The sequence below is a fragment of the Ovis canadensis genome, chromosome X (assembly GCF_042477335.2).
Source record: "Ovis canadensis isolate MfBH-ARS-UI-01 breed Bighorn chromosome X, ARS-UI_OviCan_v2, whole genome shotgun sequence".
NCBI classification, from domain to species: domain Eukaryota; kingdom Metazoa; phylum Chordata; class Mammalia; order Artiodactyla; family Bovidae; genus Ovis; species Ovis canadensis.
The window spans coordinates 97,358,169-97,378,232 of record NC_091727.1 but is presented as its reverse complement, the minus strand read 5'-3'; the positions used below and the strand labels follow the sequence as shown (position 1 = coordinate 97,378,232).

Genomic DNA, 20,064 nt, shown 5'->3' with positions numbered 1-20,064 from the left:
CTAAAGCAGCCTTTATTTTTATGGGGTGTTCCCCTGCTCGGATATGCTAAGATTCATAGCATTAGCATGTTTTTTGACAGCCTACTAAAATATATTCCCCAGATGAAATTAAATAGTTTTTAAATGTGTCATATTTATTTCCTATATCTAATCTGGAATCTATTCTAAGTATACCTGAACTTCCTGTTGTGCTCTGATTTTATCTCACATGCCCAGATTGAAAATAAAATAAAACTGAAGATAAAATTGGTCATGATATAAGACTTGGAATGATTGACTATCTCATTAACTTTAGTAGGGGCTCAATGTATGGCTCAAACAAGTTCTTACAGAGAGAAGTGCTTACTGAATGTTCACAGTAAGACTTATTTCAAGTTTTTTGGCCTTGGAACACCTCTAATAACCTTAAGGATACTGACAAAAGACTGCCCCTATGTGCCTAATCTATTTCATCAATAAAACTGCTTGAAGAGTTTTTATTTATTTATCTTAATATGTCATTACTAACCATTAGAGGTCTTTCTTCTTCATGGCCATCATAAGAGGAGTAGAAATAGTTACTGGACCATTTCTCAGGTTCATCAGAGACTTTTGCAGGTGATGACATCTCAGTCCAAACTGTAAGAAAATCACGCAGGATGGCAGTTACTGGTACATCACAAGGAGAGAAGTACAATGAACTGTAATAATCAAGGCTATACACTTCAATGGTCCAAGAATAATATCTTTTGTAATAAAACCTCCAATTGGGTTATACTAGTTTAGAATTTCTGATATTTCAGAAATATCTACACTTCTTTAACTTTTTAAGATGGTTTCATGTTGGAGTTGGTACTAGTTATTATACTCCTTATACAGAAAAGTCATCTCTTTCAAAAATTCTTTCTATAGCATTCTTCCTGGTCCCACTTTTATAACACTTATAACATTCTACCTGGTAATATGGTTATTTTGGACTTATCTCTTTTATTATGCAAGGACCATGTGTTACACACTGTGTGTCTCATAAGAACCTGCCTGTAAGAGATGCTTAATTATTAAAATAATTAACAGCATGCATTGAACTCATATGAATGAAGCACTTGGATGGGGTGAAGAAGTAACAGAATGTCATCTTGGCCACACTAAACTATGAATGTAACCTTGAGCAAGCCATGTCAACTTTCTCTGACTTGGTTTCCTCATCTGTCAAATGAAAGCAGTAATACTAGTCTCTCTCCTGACGGTTCAGGGGGCCACAGTATAGATGACCTGAGGGAAGTGACCTGTAAATGGAGCTGAAGCTGAGCAAGGTTGTTGTTCCTGTTTCTCCTCAGCTAGCAGAGAAGTCTTCCAGATTGAAGACCATCATGTTTAAGCACTGAGAATCAGGCACTCTGTTGGCCATTTCTTCAGAGAAGTCTATTCTGTTGATCCCGGAGTTGTTAATGTGACCCTCTTGGATGTCTCTGAAGCACCGTTTGCTTCCCTGCTATCACACTGTCAAGTTGGATTTTCATTGCTTGTTGCATTATCTTTCTACAGTCCTAGCTTTATTGGAATGGCAGCTGAGTGTATCTCAATTAGACTGTATGCTCAGAGTACTGTAAGATTTCTGGCAATCAGGCTGTTATGTTCGTTGAAGTAAACAAATTGTTTTAAAACTCTTTAAATGACCAAATTTGCAAAAGAAAAGAAAATATTCCATTTGTAAATAACTCTTCTCTATTCACTAACCTATAGTGAGTCATGAGTGCATCCCTTGATGCAGTATATGTGTTCTATTCACCTCTGTATCCTGTGTAGGAGGGGCTTCCAAACTTAAGCAGGTGCCAGAAAGAATCACATGGAGAATTTGTGACATCACAGCTGGCTGGGTCTCACTCCTAGAGTTTCTGATTCAGAAGGTCCAGGATGGAGCCAAAGTACCTGCCTTCCTGACAAGTTTCCAGGTGATGCTGATGCTACTAGTCCACGGACCACACTGGTCCACAGACCATACACAGACCGCTCAGCAGTGCCCACCAGAGAATCTTGCATATATATACAAGACAGAAGAGCTTTCTAAAAATGGGTTAACTCTGTTTTAGTCAGTATAAAGTGAATAGATGGAAAGATTTCTCAAAATAACAATGAGAGAAAACAATTTGCACAACCATGAATCCTCCCTTTAGATAACCATTACACATACCTGTATTTGCTTCTGCCTGAATTGATGTGATGGACTCACCGACCTTCACCATAGTGCTGATATGTTCCAACTCAGGTTCCTCAGCGCCTATAAAAGCTCCCTGTTGCCCTCTGAAATAGTAAATATGTAAAAAGTGAGCTTTCTTACAGTCTAAGAGTAATAAGAAATTTAAAATGTTATTTCTTCCATTGATACCATGTGATAAGAACATAATCTAGGGGCTTCCCTAGTGGCTCAGTGGTAACGAATCCATCTGCCAATGCAGGAGACTTGGGATTGATCCCTGGTCTGGGAAGATCCCACATGCCTCAGACCAACTAAGCCTGTGCACCACAACTACTGAACTTGTTGTGCTTCACAGCCTGGGAGACCATGTGCTGCAACTACTGAAGTCTGCATGCCCTAGAGCCCGTACTCCACAACAAGAGAAGCCACCACAATGAGAAACCTGTGCACCGCAACTAGAGAGTAGCCCTTAGACTCGCTGCAGCTAGAGAAAAGCCTGCATAGCAACAGAGACCCAGCAGAGTCAAAAATAAATAAATTGTAAAAAAAAAAAAGAATATAATCTAAGAATCCATTCAAGCAGAGCTGACTTTCCCCTGTATTTAAGTCTGTGTGATAATAGCTCATAATACACAGAAGCTTAAATCCTAGGATCCAACCCAGCATGGAAAAAAATGATTCCCTTCTGAACCCAAGGCATGTATATTACATAAAATTCCTGTTGTATATTATATTGTATACCCAAAATTTGCTAGGAGGTATATCCTAAATATTCTCACTACAGACACAGGAAAGGATAACTATGTAAGGTGATGGATATGTTAATCAGTTTGACTGTGGTGATTATTTCACTATATATATATATATATTTATACATACACACATACACACACACATATACATATATATATTGGAGAAGGAAATGGCAACCCACTCCAGTGTTCTTGCCTGGAGAATCCCAGGGACAGGGAGCCTGGTGGGCTGCCATCTATGGAGTCGGACAGAGTAGGACACAGCTGCAGTGACTTAGCAGCAGCAGCATACATAAATATATACACACACACACACACACACACACACATATATATAAATAAAATCATAGGCTTCCCAGGTGGCACTAGTGGAAAAGAATCCACATGCCAAAGGGGAAGACCCAGGAGACACAGGTTTAATCCATCGGCTGGGAAGATGCCCTGGAGGAGGAAATGGCAACCCACTCCAGTACTCTTGCCTAGAGAATTCAATGGACAGAGAAGCCTGGTGGGCTATAGTCCATGGGGTTGCAAAGAGTTGGACACAACTGAGCATGCATGCAATCAACACAATATCAAATCATCAAATTGTATTCTTTAAATGTATACAATTTTAATTGTCAACCATAACTGCGTAAGTTGGAAAAATATAAAGAACAACAAAAAATCACTATTGTTCTATGAACTTTTAACTTTAATGAATTAGGTATATATATATGTACACACACATACATTATATGTATATATATATATACTTGTATATAAAGTATACATATACTTGTATACATATACATATACACTTGTATATATATACAAGTATACAGATACTTGTATACATATACTTATATGTATATATATACACTTGTATATATATGTATATATATACATACATATATGAGAAACCTGTGCACCGCAACTAGAGAGTAGCCCTTACTCGCTGCAGCTAGAGAAAAGCCTGCATAGCAACAGAGACCCAGCAGAGTCTGTATATATATATAGACTTGTATATGTATACTTGTATATATATATACATATATACATATATATACACTTGTATATATATACTTGTATATATGTGTATATATATACTTGTATATATATGTGTATATATACTTGTATATATATGTGTATATATACTTGTATATATATGTGTATATATACTTGTATATATATGTATACATATATATGTACATATATATACATATACATATACATATATAAGGTATATATGAATGATGATTAAAACTTTAATCTGATTAATACTGTTGAGGTGAATCAGCTACTATTGAGTCAGTACTGTCTGATATCTAAAGACTTCCAGACTATATGACAAAATATTGAGTACTGTGAACCCTGGAAAATAAAGACTTCCACTGTGATTTTAAAAAGGTTCTCTTAAATGCAAATCAAAACCACAATGAGGTACCATTTCATGCCAGTCAGAATGGCTGCTATCCAAAAGTCTACAAACAATAAATGCAGGAGAGGGTGTGGAGAAAAGGGAGCCCTCTTACGCTGTTGCTGGGAATGCAAACTAGTACAGCCACTATGGAGAACAGTGTGGAGATTCCTTAAAAAACTGGAACTAGAACTGACATATGATCCAGCAATCCCACTTCTGGGCATACACACCAAGGAAACCAGAATTGAAAGAGACGCGTGTACCCCAATGTTCATCACAGCACTGTTTATAATAGCCAGGATATGGAAGCAACCTAGATGTCCATCAGCAGACAAATGGATAAGAAAGCTGTGGTACGTATACACAATGGAATATTACTCAGCCATTAAAAAGAATAACACATTTGAATCAGTTCTAATGAGGTGGATGAAACTGGAGCCTACTATATAGAGTGAAGTAAGCCAGAAAGAAAAACACCAATACAGTATACTAATGCATATATATGGAATTTAGAAAGGTGGTAATGATAACTCTATATGTGAGACAGCAAAAGAAACACAGATGTATAGAACAGTCTTCTGGACTCTGTGGGAGAAGGCGAGGGTGGGATGATCTGAAAGAATAGCATTGAAACATGTATATCATCATATGTGAAACAGATCTCCTGTCCAGGTTCGATGCATGAGACAGGGTGCTCAGGGCTGGTGCACCTTTAACATCAGAGAAACAGTGGGATAACTATTAAGGACTATCAGGCTCCATGACCAAGGACAGAACTTAGAAAATGATGTTTATAGAATTTGATGAGATATTGCTAAAAGGGTAGGTAATTTTTGTCTGATAGTTTAATTACATTGTTTCATGTTACACACAGAAAACAGAAGATTGCAAGAGTGATATTTCTTAAAGAAGAATCACTTACTCGTCATTCTGCTGAGAAGAAAGATGAGTCTTCTCTGTTAACTGATTATGCTGTTCCCGTTTCTTAACTGTGAAATAAAACAAAGCTTACATTTAGAAGCCATTCTTCTTACTTCCTTGAGGACCAATAACCTTCACATGTGCGTATACACACACCTCAATCCCATTCTAGTTCACCTTCACAGACTTGAAACAGCCAGAGGGAAGGCCAGTTTGAAACAGCCAGATTGAAGGCCAGTCTGAATTCGGAATATAGAAAAGGATCAAACCATGCTGTATTTTACTCAAGACATTCAAGTTTATAACTAGCACCCCTCTTAGGCCAACATTACTAGGCACTGATTACTGAGTTCCCACACAGAGCTGCCTCATGGGAAGGACTTAGAATTAACACACTCAGATTGCTTTATCACTGCAAAACTGCTTCCCAGGCATTCGAGCTCATCTTTTACTGCAAAATTCATTTTCTGAAATAATTCAAACAACTCCCTGAATCTTGATCTCCTACTAATGAGTTTAATTATAAATAGTAGAAAGTAAATATTCCTTGTAAAAATTATCACAAATCTGAGACACTGAACTGTTCTTATACTTCCCGTTCTAGAGAATGCATGCTTGAATTTACCTGTCAAAAGTTCCTGTTGCTTCAACAAAATATTTCTGATTTCTTTTAACCACATCATCTTCATATCTATATTCGAAGCCTAAAGATTTAAAAAGTGAGGGAGGAGAAGACATGTTTTCTTTTTAAAAGGATGCTTTATAATAAAACAAAGGTCATTATTATATTAAACATAATCTATATCCTGAACTATCATATTCTTACCCTAACATTTTGATTCTTAAACTTCCAAGAAGCAAATAAACAGCCATCGGATTAGATGAAATAACAGTCAAGACTAATTTGAAACTGCCCTTCAATAATAATGCTTAGTGAAAAGTGAAAGTCACTCAGCCGTATCTGAATCCTTACAACCCCATGGACTATACAGTCCATGGAATTCTCCAGGCAGGAATACTGGAGTGGGTAGCCATTCCCTTCTCCAGGGGATCTTCCCAACCCAGGGATTGAATCCAGGTCTCCCGCATTGCAGGTGGATTCTTTACCAGCTGAGCTATCAGGGAAGCCCAATGCTTAGAGAAATGTGAAATATAAATCTCACTTATTCTTTTTTTTTGTGCAGCAGGGTTTTAAAAATATATAAATGTTTTCATGTTTAATTTTAGTAAAACAAAACAAACATTGTTTCTGAAAAGACAATCTATTGCACAGAATTCCCTGGTGGACTATTGGGTTAGGACTCGGTACTTTCACTGCTAAGGTCCTGGGTTTGATCTCTGGTTCAGAAACTAAGATTTGACATACCACGCTGTAGTGCAGCCAAAAAAATTAAAGACAATCGCTTGCATAGTTATCTTCATAACTGATGACAGCATGAAAGTTTCCTTAAATATCCTCCCATTACTTACAAGATAAGTTTGTTAATAGATAAGAAAAATCTTACATCTTAATCAAGCCAAGAGCATATATTTTTATGAATTATCTGTATATTGTCACCCTGCTTATTTAACTTATATGCAGAGTACATCATGAGAAACTCTGGGCTGAAAGAAGCACAAACTGGAATCAAGATTGCCAGGAGAAATGTCAATAACCTCAAATATGCAGATAACACCACCCTTATGGCAGAGAGTGAAGAGGAACTAAAAAGCCTCTTGATGAAAGTGAAAGAGGAGAGTGGAAAAAGTTGGCTTAAAGCTCAACATTTGGAAAACTAAGATCATGGCATCTGGTCCCATCACTTCATGGGAAATAGATGGGGAAACAGTGGAAACAGTGTCAGACTTTATTTTTTTTTGGGGGGGGGGCCCCAAAATCACTGCAGATAGTGATTGCAGCCATGAAATTAAAAGACGCTTACTCCTTGGAAGGAAAGTTATGACCAACCTAGATAGCATATTCAAAAGCAGAGATATTACTTTGCCAACAAAGGTCCGTCTAGTCAAGGCTATGGTTTTTCCTGTGGTCATGTATGGATGTGAGAGTCGGACTTTGAAGAAAACTGAGCATGGAAGAATTGATGCTTTTGAACTGTGTTGTTGGAGAAGACTCTTGAGAGTCCCTTGGACTGCAAGGAGATCCAACCAGTCCATCCTAAAGGAGATCGATCCTGGGTGTTCATTGGAAGGACTGATGCTAAAGCTGAAACTCCAATACTTTGACCACCTCATGCGAAGAGCTGACTCATTGGAAAAGACTCTGATGCTGGGAGGGATTGGGGGCAGGAGGAGAAGGGGACGACACAGGATGAGATGGCTGTATGGCATCACCGACTTGATGGACATGAGTTGAGTGAACTCTGGGAGTTAGTGATAGACAGGGAAGCCTGGCATGCTGCAATTCATGGGGTCACAAAGAGTAGGACACGACTAAGTGACTGAACTGAACTGAACTGACTGAAGACAGAGTTAAAACAAAGAAAAAACACCAAGCATTATCAACAGGTAACAAGTCATGATATAAATACTTTTTGAAATGGCTCTTAAAATGTTCTAATTTCTCTCCTCTTCCCTGAAACAGGTTGAACATTATAGCATGCGTGGCCAGGGCTTTAACCACATTCTTTAGAAACAGCAACCTGATCTGAACCATCATATCACCTTGTCTCATAATCAGGTCCTCTCTGAATGCTGAGCACCAGAGGAACTCAGCACTGTTATCAATCTGTAACTCTAGAAATTTGATGGAGACAGAAAAGCACCAGCCAAGCTCTTGGCTTCCAGCTCTTATTCATAAGTCTCCTGATGTAGCAGTGAAAACTTGAAGCCATATAAAGCATCACAGACACATCTCAAGTTAAAGAAAACTTTGGCCAACAGAAGTAACTTAAGTGTGCATCAACAGATCAATGGATTTAAAAGGCAGTATATATATATACACACACACACATAATGGAATACTACTCAGTCATAAAGAGGAACGAAATTTTGCCATTCTCAACAATAGGATGGACTTGGAGTTGGTAATAGACAGGGATGCCTGGCATGCTGCAATTGGAGGGTATTATATTAAGTGAAATAAGTCAGAGAAAGACAAATATGATTGCTATCATGTATATGATATCACTTGTATATGGAATCCAAAAAATAAAACAAACTAGTGAATATAACAAAAAAGAAGCAGATTCACAGATACAGAGAACAAACTAGTGGTTACCAGTTGGGAGAAGGAAGTGTAGAGGGGCAATGTGGGGGTAGGGAATTAAGGGCTACAAACTATTAGGCATAAAATAAACTACAATGATTTATTGAATCACTTGGGGACTATATCCAATATTTTATAATAACTATAAATAGAAAATAATCTTTAAAAATTATGAATCACTATATTGTATACCTATAACATATAATATTGTACACCAACTATACTTAAATAAAAGAATCAAAGAAAATTTGCTAGCTGATAACATGTTTAACTATATCACAAAGAATAATTATCAAATAATATTTAGGTGACCTACAGGAAAGGACTGAGAATTTCTGTAAGGTAACCAAAATTATTTTTGTTTGCAAATTCAGACTTTTGTATCTTAAGGCAGGTAGAGTTTCTAGAACAATTCTTAAATGACCAACCTGGACAATATAAACTTCTTCCTTTCCAGCATTCCAGATTTCAAACTTGCGGTTGTCTCCTTTTACGTATTCAGTGATTCCAAGTTCATCCATCTACAATATATGTCATGATTTTTATGAGCATTTTATTCTGAAAATGAAATTACATTAAACCTACTCCCATCATACCCATCATATTCTAAACAAAACAGAATTTCTCATTTGTGCAAAATATACTTTTACATTCAAAGAATATGATGAATATAATCACAGACCTGAGTATTTGTATGTTTTCACTGAACTATGCACTTTTAGTACAGACTACACGCTCCATTCCAGGGACTGAAACAAATGTTATAAATTTGAACATACAAGTAGTCCATCTAAGATTGAATTCTGTTATAAATTAACAGTATACTATAAAAACAAATTTTGTCAAACACAGAAGTAAAAGTAGTTAAATATCAGTGAACAAAGTCATCCAAAACTAATTTAAATGGTTTATTTTTAATAATCATAGGCCAGATAAGTTAATCTCATAAATTATTACTTATGTCTATAGAAGTCCTACGTGTTATAGACATCCAATTTACAGGTCAGGCAGGAACCAATCAGCTACACAAAAATCCCCTCTATTTTCACCAATCTCTCAGCCTCTCTGGAAAATAATCTGTCATGGGAGAGTGATGTCTTCTTGTAGCCAGTGAAACTTCGACATGCAATAGTCCTTCCTTACCATAGTTTTTCTTCTCTTTCACATGATTGTGCAAAGCACAAACTTTTCCATTTTCTTTTATCCTGTGCTGCTAGTAGCTTGGTTAATTCCATTTTGAGCAATTTCACTCCCTTGTACACATTCTCTTTTAGTCTCCTTCTGCCTTCTTTTCTTTCAATTCTTGCCTAATTATCTAAAGGAATATCTCACGCTCTGTTCCATTTACATGTGTCCCAAATGATCCTAATTAGAGCTGATAAGCATTAAGAGTAGTTCTTAGTGAGATCCCCATATCAAGAAAAAGAAAAGGGATTATACTTAGAAATGAAAAAGCCTGTGACATCTACCCTGAATGTACTCAGAAGTTACTTTCAGAATGTCCAAAAGTCACCTTTATATTCCTACTCAACCACTCTAACTAAACTACTTTTGTTTAAACATCAGGTTTTAAGATAAATAATAATCTCATATTCAAGCTCCATTTAAACTGATTTTGTTTCAATACATGGTTTTGTCCTAACAGCATGATAAGATGGAAAGCCCATGAGCTAGCTAAGTGTCTGGCTGCAAGTTGCCTAATCTTTCTGAACTTCTGTTGACTATAAAATAGGAAGAGTACCCATATCATAGAGTTGATAGAAGGATTATATAGCATGAATTAAAGGCTTAGATAACAAGATGAGTTTTTTAAAGTATGAGTTTGCTTTCTCAGCTTTTCCTTATTTGAATAGCAACAGTTTTGCTATTTTTCACTGCCTACATAGAGCACAGCATTACAGATTAAATAAATCTTTTGAGTTACTCTGGAAATCTAACAATTATCTCTATCAAACTATATTGTTCTTGCTGTTGTTGTTTAGTAGATAAGTTGTCTCCAACTCTTTTGTGACCCTATGGACTGTAGCATGCCAGGTTCCTCTGTCCATGGCATTTCCCAGGCAAGAATACTGGAATGGGCTGACATTTCCTTCTCCAATATTGTTCTTAGTTCTAAGCAATTCACTACAAATGATCCACTGTAATACAATCTATTTGTAATTCATGGATTGTACATATTTTCTCAAATAATAAAATATAAAGATTTTATTGAAAGGTTTTTAAGAATTGAGGCAGAGTTAAAGTTCTAACTATCAGTCATATGATATACTATGTAATAAATAATATATATATAAAACAAAAGAACAAAGCTGATTCTATAGTTATACCATAACTGTGATCTCTGCCTCATCTTTCACATTTTCATTGATGATTTCTGACAGCTGTGAATTTCTTTACTTCAAAGCATTTTATCTGAAGACATCTTGCTGCATCAAGTACTCAGGGCCCCAACTTTTGAACTAATTTTCTGTCTTCAGGGCAGTACAATGATGTCAACTACCTTGTTAAAGTCTCCCAGTGGGTCAAGAACTCTGGGATTTTAACCAATAACTACCTATTTTAAGACTTTTATATATGTATCTGGGATACATAATAGTTACCTCTTGAGTTAGTATTATTTAAAAATTTATCTTCATATTAACAAAACAAAAAATGCAGCAAGGCTGAACTGCCATGAGACAATTACAAACAAGGTTTTGGGTATAAAACGGTAACATAACTGTATCTTGAAAACAGTTTCTGGGATCAAAAAAGAAAGAAAATGAGGAAATAGAACTTTTTTCCAGAAAACTGGAAATAGAACTGTCATACGACCCAGCAATCCCAGTGCTGGGCATACACACTGAGGAAACCAGAATTGAAAGAGACACGTGTACCCCAATGTTCATCGCAGCACTGTTTATAATAGCCAGGACATAGAAGCAACCTAGATGTCCATCAGCAGATGAATGGATAAGAAAGCTGCGCTACATATACACAATGGAGTATTACTCAGCCATTTAAAAGAATACATTTGAATCAGTTCTAATGAGGTGGATGAAACTGGAGCCTATTATATACAGAGTGAAGTAAGCCAGAAAGAAAAACACCAATACAGTATACTAACGCATATACATGGAATTTAGAAAGATGGTAATGATAACCCTGTATGCGAGACAGCAAAAGAGACACAGATGTGTAGAACAGTCTTTTGGACTCTGTGGGAGGGGGTAAGGATGGGATGATTTGGGAGAATGGCATTGAAACATGTATAATATCATATGTGAAATGAATCGCCAGTCCAGGTTCGATACATGATACAGTATGCTCGGGGCTGGTGCACTGGGATGACCCAGAGGGATGATACGGGGAGGGAGGTGGGAGGGGTGTTCAGAATGGGGAACACGTGTACACCCATGGCAGATTCATGTTGATGTATGGCAAAACCAATACAATAAAGTAACTAGCCTCCAATTAAAATAAATAAATTTATATTTTAAAAAACTAAATGAGCACAGAACATTAGTATGTATTTAAAAAGAACACACAAACTGAAGGATGTACATCAAATAAATTAGAATGGTTGCTACAGGGATAGAGAGGAGATTAAGTGCAGAGGATAGAGATAAAAAAGAATGAAGGAATGAAATAAACAAGCAAGAACAAGACCTGCCAGCATGGCACAGGGGTTATGATCATGGAGTTTGAGGCCATCTGCCTGGGTGTGAACCTATGCCCTTGGATGAATTATTCACTTCTCTGGAACTTGGCTTGCCTATCCTCAAATGGGGTTGATAATAATTCCTACTTCATATAAAGTTGCTATGTAGATTAAATGAATTAACAGTGATAACATTTAAACAGCTCCTAGCAAAATAGCATGATGCATATATTTGTTAAACTTAAAAACATAGATGAAAATAATAAATGCATGAACTGAGGAATCTGAAGAACTCGAATGTCTCCATTTGACTAACTGTGACTTTAGGGCCTTTCCTTTGCACAGGAGCTGTCAACTTAAAATATAGCACACAGTCATCATATAGCTGTCAGGCCATGAAATTCCAGCTTGATATGATGAAGTCAAGGCAATAGTTCCTTGAAAGTGCTTCCACATTGATCCTCTACCAAGGAGAAGATTCTGAAACCAGGAATCCAAACTCTTAAGTAACATACCGACTAGTCCTACCAGCAATTATTTAATTCCAGAATCTCATGTAAGCAAGAGGAAGTAAGCATAGTGAGGCTTATAAGAAATAGCTTAATTTCGATCTTTCTCTGTGAGCAACATCACCATTTTCCTGATAATACTGGTCTCAATCCTTGCAGGCATCAGTGACTAATGTCTTTTATTAAGGACACTAGGCATTACTGTGGAATCAAAGAAAAAACAGGCTGATTTTTTTCTTCCAATGTCAGGTATTATTTATTTTCTGTATCTAGTAAGTCAACAAGCCTGCCTGTTTACCTGCCATGGAAATGTTTCTTGCATCTATCCCACCCTCTGTTTCCATGGTAACCACTGTTGTTTGCATTCTCATGAATTGGTTACCACATACCAATCCATCCTCACTCTGATGTACTTTAGAAATACTAAACTACTTTGTTAGTGTGCCCAATTTGTGATAAATTAAAAGTAAAAAAAGAGAGAAAAAAAAGGAAAAAAAGGAAAAATCAATACAAGCCAGAAATAGTCCATTAGGTAGTAACTAGGTCACTCTACAAATAAAAAGTGAATCAAATGGATTTGGGTCCAACTAGTCTATGAAGATAAAGTATGTTCCCTGGGAACAGATATACAGATAGCAGGAAACCTGAACCCTGTTTGATGTCAATTACAAACTCCTGATTCTCAACCAAAGTTTATTAGAGACATGAAAGACCCTTGGAGATTTTAGGGGCTTGGAGATGGGTGGCTAATATCAAAAGAGCAACAGGGCATTTGTTATAAAAACAGTGAGAGTTTTGAAGAGCCATTGCTGTGGGTTCAGCAGGGAAAGTAGACCACAGAAAAAGGTCAGAGACCTAACTGTGGTTAGGAATCCCATCAGGAACAGCATAGGGTTGTTGGCATCTGGGAAGAATCAAAAGCAGGACCTGCTTCTCAGGGGGCCTCCTGACACAAAGCCCTCATGCCTGCTCAGGACATATGGCCCATCCTCTTTATTACCACTACTGGATATCTCATCAATTCTCAACTTGCTAACAACCAAGAAACAACAGGCTCATGAGAAATAACCAAAATGATAGTGGCTGGGAAGTTGAGGGTAATAATTTTCTCCATTTTCCAAATTTTCTTTTCTTTTCTTTTTTTTGGTCATGCTGCACAGCATGCAGTATCTTCCTTGACCAGGGATCGAACCTCTGCCCCTCCCAGTGGGAGCTCAGAGTCTTAACCACTGCACCATCATGGAAGTCCCCAAATTTTCTTTAACAAATGCTATATTGCTTTTACAATGTAGAGCTTGAAAGATAAAATTAATTAGGTGTGAAAAAAATCAAATTTGCCAATTATAGACTCCTGTGGATTGGAAGTTCCTCTTCTCAAATGTCAAAACCATCTGGGAATGTCACTGAATTGCCAGTAACTTTCTCACACAATACTCCTCTCATTTGAATACCAAACTAACTGTAGGACAGAATGGTGGTTTGGGTTATGGGAGAGAAGAAAGCAATTTCTAAGGATCAGACAGGACAGGTGTGGGCAAGATTCAGCAATAGGTGGCTTTGGAACACCCAGGAATAGAGGGGATGGAGGATGGATATGATGGGAATATGCTAGACATAAAAGTGATCTGGTAGTCCAGTAGTTAAGACTCTGTGCTTCCAGTGCAAGGGGGGCACAGATTCAATCCCTGGTTGGGGAACTAAGCTGAGTGGCGAGGCCAAGAAAAACAACAACAAAAAATGGTCATCCATTTTTTAATTACACTGATAAAAAAAGGAAAAAACTCTTTCCTCTTTGACTCTCCTGTATGATAAAAAGTCCTTGCTACCAAGACCAAGAACTCCACCTGGTGTCATTGGTAAGACAGGGCAAATGGGGGAGCCTGGGTCTCTTCCTGTAATTTCAAACTGCACCAGACAGGACACTAGGGCGCCCCCTTGAGGAATGTCTGGGACTGAAGTGAGCAAGGAAGAGAAGACTACATTCTGTCTTTTCTGGCTCTCACTTCAGGCAGACAAGTTCTGCTTCACCTGACATCTCTATATGACTCCTACTTAAGTTTTCATGGGTGAGAGCTTGAGAAATGAGTAGAGAAGGGGGTCAAAGGGTACAAACTTCCAGTTGTAAATTAAATAAACCCCAGGGATGTAATGTATAGCATGGTAACTATGGTGACCATGATTAATAATACTGTACTTCATATTTGAAACTTGCTAAGAGAGTAGATCTTAAAAGTCATCACAAGAAAAAAATGTTTTTAACTGTGTGGTGATGGATGTTATTTGTGGCAATCATTTCACAATATGTACAAATACTGACTCATTACACTATATACCTGAAACAAATATGTTATAGGCTAATTATACTTCAGTTTAAAACAAAAGATTTTGTTTAGAAAAAAATATACAAATGTGTGTGACTAAAGTATAAAACCCAGTCATCTGAACTAAAATAGTACACAAATATGAATACAATATATGCATACAGGAGAAACTATTACATTATACAATTCAAAAGGTCTTACTTTCAAACAGTGCTTAAAACTGTATGATGGGTATCGATCACCACCTTCTCCACTTTCAACACGCCTTTTACAAAATATGATGGCTTTTTCGTACAGGAAAAGGTGCCGCTGCATTGGTTTGAATCTAGCAAAATCCTTCATCTTTGTAGTACCTTTCTTGTGTCCAATCCAAACACTGAACGCACCCTGCATTATCATCTTACCCAGCTCATTTAAGTTTCCCTGGAACAGAAAACCTCAGCTCATTAGTACAGGGCAGAAGGGCATTCAGATCTCTGACAGCATCATTACAGTGTTTAGCTTGAGCTACTAAAACCCTGAAGCATAATTTATAGTTTTAAAAGTTTCAACCATCATAACTTTTCACATGAAAACATGCCATGTGTCAGCCAGTTACAAAATGACTGTGGGACTGAGAGATAGAAGAAATCTCCTTTTCCCCGGCTTCATGTCTCCATGCGGAGGTATTTCAGCTGGGCCAACTCTCCACATGGCTTCCTCAGTCCTGCTTGGTGAGTGAGCTCTTCTAGTCCAAGTTTTCCCACGGGGTGGAGCTAACTCCTAAAGATTTGATCTCTTTCTTCCATCTCTCTATCTTGGACCTGGGCAAAGAGCACTTCTGAGACCATATGTCTCCTTAGAATAGACCCAAACATCCCATCACGTGGGATCTCCCAAGGTCTGCACTTGGGGGTAGGCCTTGTTAGGGACAAGGGGAATATCATAAATCCATCTGGCTGCTGATCTGAAGCCAATTTTCCACTTAGCATCATAAGTAATAATGCTGACATTTAGATCCTTCATTTGTCTGCTTCTTACGTCTTATTTCTCAGTTGTTCCAGGAGAGGAAGAGATGTTAACATGTTTACCCTGTAAAACTGCAACAATCATGAAGATCTACTTACGATATAGCCATTTATTGCAGTCTGATGCATTAAGTCATTAACTGACTTCAGTAAATCCAGCATTGTGTCAAGCGCCTCCTTTAATTCTACAGATCCCACACAGTCTTTGCTATATTTTAATAGCTCCTGTAATTAGAAGGCAAGAGTTAAACTTAATATTAGGCAGATATTAATAGCTGGAGAAAATGAATATATTTTTTGCTAACATGCTTTCAAGGAGGAATCCAAAGATAGTGGCACTTTTTTGAGTAATTTCTTTCACATGCTATTTGTCACATTAATATTATATTTAATAACAATGTCAAAACTGGGGAAGAAATGGAATAGTGACTAAACAGTAGAAAGTAAAGAACATTCAATACTTCTGGGGCTGGCAAACAATAGCTATTAGGATACACTAGAGATTCGTTTTTAAAACAATTACACATCTTTTTGGTCCTCCATGTAGAACAATTAATTTTATTCACCATGTTTACACCATAGAACATTGTGAAAAGATATTTTAAAACAATGTTATATTTATACCTAACATGACATTTTAGGAATCCTTTCACATTACTCAGGGATATGCTATCTTTATTTTTCACTGAGAAGGCTCATAGGAAATACAGTCTCAAAACTGTAAGAAGTATTGTTTAGTTCCACTTAACAACAGTAAACGTTCTGCAGTCAATCTTGTCCATATATCAGTGTAACTTGTATGGACACTTAAACAGCTAAAAGCATAGATTCTACTGCTATATCTAGCCCTCCCAGTCAGGGAGCCTACCTATTTCTAGTGCTTCCTTTTTAATGGTTTTGCTACATCTGACCCAAAAAAGTAAGTAAAGAAAGAAAGAAATGCTTCATGTAATTACCTTCAATAGTAACTGGTATTTAGTGATACGTTGCACTGGTTTCAGTAAATAGGAATCTAGACCAAGTCTGTGTTTTAATTTTCTTTGACATTCCTGTCATTAAAACAGAATTATTAATAAGTTTAAATTAAGACATTTGCCTATGAAAATGCCAAATGTTCACTGATTAGACCCAATACATGGATGTTTCTTACATCTCAAGGAAAATTTACCAGAAAGATCGTTGTCCTATATGGTATGGAAATTTTAAGAGGCAGTATATCTGGAAAAACTACAGTGAACATTATTTCAAGGATTGGAGAGACAAAAAATCCCCAAATTTCAAAGACAAAAAAAATTATGTATAAATTCACAATCATGTGGAATGCTTAAAAAGTCAGAAAGCAATGAATGATCCTATGTTAACATGACCAGAAAGTTCTGTAGAGTATCCAAGAAAACTAACAAAAGGCTCAGTTCCACAGGACAAGACCCAGAAAAGAAATAGGTTACACTGAATATAAATCAGACTGGGTATGAGAAGAGTTTCCTAAATGTCACAAGAAAAATATAGCCCTTATCAACTAGTGCTATATTTCATCTGATTACTGGCTTGCTGCCACTATAAATATAGAAGACATGACTTTGGGTCCTGGGAACATTGTAGAGTCCATATTTAGGGCAAAAAGAAGCTATTTAGGATGAAATGTGCATATAGGAAGTGCAGAACACAAAGGGAATGGGAGAGGATATACCTACATAAGATTCAGGACCCTCCTCTATATATGGGTAAAATTCAATACATCTAATTCAATTATCAATTTATGGTTAAAAATGGTGAACTGATACATGTATTTGGCTCTTCTCACTCATGAAATACAACTAACATGATGGAAACACTTTTACAAGGCAAAACCTAAAGTTAAAAGCTGAGAGAGGGGAAAACATCTACAAAATTTGGAAACTGGAAAAGGGCAAACCCAAGGAATAACTCAATTTATGTTCAAGAACATCTTTCCACCTCCTCCAAGAATGCCTTCCTCTTCCTCCTCTGAAAGTTGGAGATTAAGGTGGGGTTTTAAAAAAAGATGGTTGTATAAGAAGTAATTTTAAATGCTTGTTTAAGGGGCAGTCCTAAGATGGCAGAGGAATAGGACGGGGAGACCATTTTCTCCAACACAAATTCATCAAAAAAAAATTTTGAACGCTGAGCAAATTCCACAAAACAACTTCTGAATGCTGGCAGAGGACATCAGGCACCCAGAAAGGCAGCCCATTGTCTTTGAAAGGGGGTAGGACAAAATATAAAAGATAAAAAGAGAGACAAAAGAGGTAGGGATGGAGATCCGTCCCAGGAAGGGAATCTTTATAAAAAGAGAAGTTTCCAAACACCAGGAAACACTCTCACCGGTGGGTCTATGGTGAGTCTTGGAATCTCAGAGGGCAACATAACTGGGAGGAAAGATAAATAAATAAATAATCAGAACTGATTCAAATGAATTCTTTTTAACCGCTGAGTAATACTCCATTGTGTATATGTACCACAGCTTTCTTATCCATTCATCTGCTGATGGACATCTAGGTTGTTTCCATGTCCTGGCTATTATAAACAGTGCTGCGATGAACATTGGGGTACATGTGTCTCTTTCAATTCTGGTTTCCTCCGTGTGTATGCCCAGCAGTGGGATTGCTGGGTCATAAGGGAGTTCTATTTGCAATTTTTTAAGGAATCTGAGATGGATGAAACTGGAGCCGATTATACAGAGTGAAGTAAGCCAGAAAGAAAAACACCAATACAGTATACTAACACATATATATGGAATTTAGGAAGATGGCAATGATGACCCTGTATGCAAGACAGGGAAAGAGACACAGATGTGTATAACGGACTTTTGGACTCAGAGGGAGAGGGAGAGGGTGGGATGATTTGGGAGAATGACATTCTAACATGTATACTATCATGTGAATTGAATCGCCAGTCTATGTCTGACGCAGGATGCAGCATGCTTGGGGCTGGTGCATGGGGATGACCCAGAAAGATGTTATGGGGAGGGAGGTGGGAGGGGGGTTCATGTTTGGGAATGCATGTAAGAATTAAAGATTTTAAAATTTAAAAAATAAAAAACTAAAAAAAAATAAAAATAAAAATAATCAAAACCCACAGATTATATGGCTAACAGCAACTCCCAGCACAGAAGCAGCCCAGACGCTCGCATCTGCCACTAGCAAGCAGGGGCTGGACAGGGAGGCACGGGCTGCACTGCTTAGGGTAAGGACTGGGCCTGAATGCCCTGAGGGCAATCTGAGGGAACTAATTTGAGATAACAATCCACACTGTGGCATAGCTATCCCACGAAAAGCCCCAACCTAAGACACTGCCAGGCCCACTCACAGAACAAAGGACTGAGCACAGCTAGCCAGCTGCGGACCAGCCTATCCCCTGCCGGAGACAGGCAGATGAGGGCAGCCAGAGCTGGATGGGGGCAATCGTGGCCTGGGAGAGGCATCCTCTACCAAACTGCAAGCAAGCTTTGTTGCTAACCAAGACTTCTTGGGATTCTGGACGATTGACATCCACCAGGAGGGTCGCAGCCAGAGATCAGCTCCCCAGAAGAGACACATGGCACACCTGAGAAGGCACACCCATTATACACCCAGAAAACCGAGTGGAGGGACAGGGAGGGCAATAAGATGCACCCTCCAACTGGGGATGACTGCACTCGGCAAGCACCTGGTCACCTAAGCTGCTCGGACCTGGGAAGGGCACAGAACGCAGGCCCAACCGAGTCTGTACCTTTGTGGAGTACCCAAGAACCTGAACCTGAGCAGCTTAGACGTGGGAAGTGCATGCAACCCAGGGCCCATGTCAGAGAGTTCCTGGCACAGCAACCTAAAGCCTGAGAAGTGTAGACTGGGAAAGCCCACACGCTGTGAGTGGGGGCTAACCCAGTGCTGCTGAAACACTGTGAGCACTCCCCACACATTCCAGTGATATTTGTTTGCAGTGTTCCTCCCTCCTCACAGCACGACTGAACAAGTGAGCCTAAAAAAGTGACCACCACCGCCCCCTTGTGTCTGGGTGGAAATTAGACACTGAAAAGACCAGCAAACAGAAGAAGCTAAAATAAACAGGGAACCACTTTGGAAGTGACAGATGCAATAGATTAAAACCCTGTAGTTAGCAATGACTACATAA

At 38.0% G+C, this 20,064-nt stretch overlaps 1 protein-coding gene across 3 annotated transcripts in view; it reads right to left on the bottom strand.

Moving 5' to 3' along the window:
* The window catches only part of MCF2 (MCF.2 cell line derived transforming sequence), a 126,027-nt gene that overhangs the window by 10,356 nt on the left and 95,607 nt on the right, over positions 1 to 20,064 (bottom strand). For all 3 annotated transcript variants that reach the window (XM_070290649.1, XM_070290650.1, XM_070290651.1), the window contains exons 21-28: positions 16,890 to 16,982; positions 16,033 to 16,158; positions 15,128 to 15,349; positions 8,885 to 8,977; positions 5,877 to 5,955; positions 5,253 to 5,319; positions 2,171 to 2,280; positions 509 to 618 (exon numbers count right to left, since the gene is read on the bottom strand). In XM_070290649.1, coding sequence (XP_070146750.1) covers positions 509 to 618; positions 2,171 to 2,280; positions 5,253 to 5,319; positions 5,877 to 5,955; positions 8,885 to 8,977; positions 15,128 to 15,349; positions 16,033 to 16,158; positions 16,890 to 16,982 — 900 coding nt within the window. The remainder of the gene's footprint in view (positions 1 to 508; positions 619 to 2,170; positions 2,281 to 5,252; positions 5,320 to 5,876; positions 5,956 to 8,884; positions 8,978 to 15,127; positions 15,350 to 16,032; positions 16,159 to 16,889; positions 16,983 to 20,064) is intronic.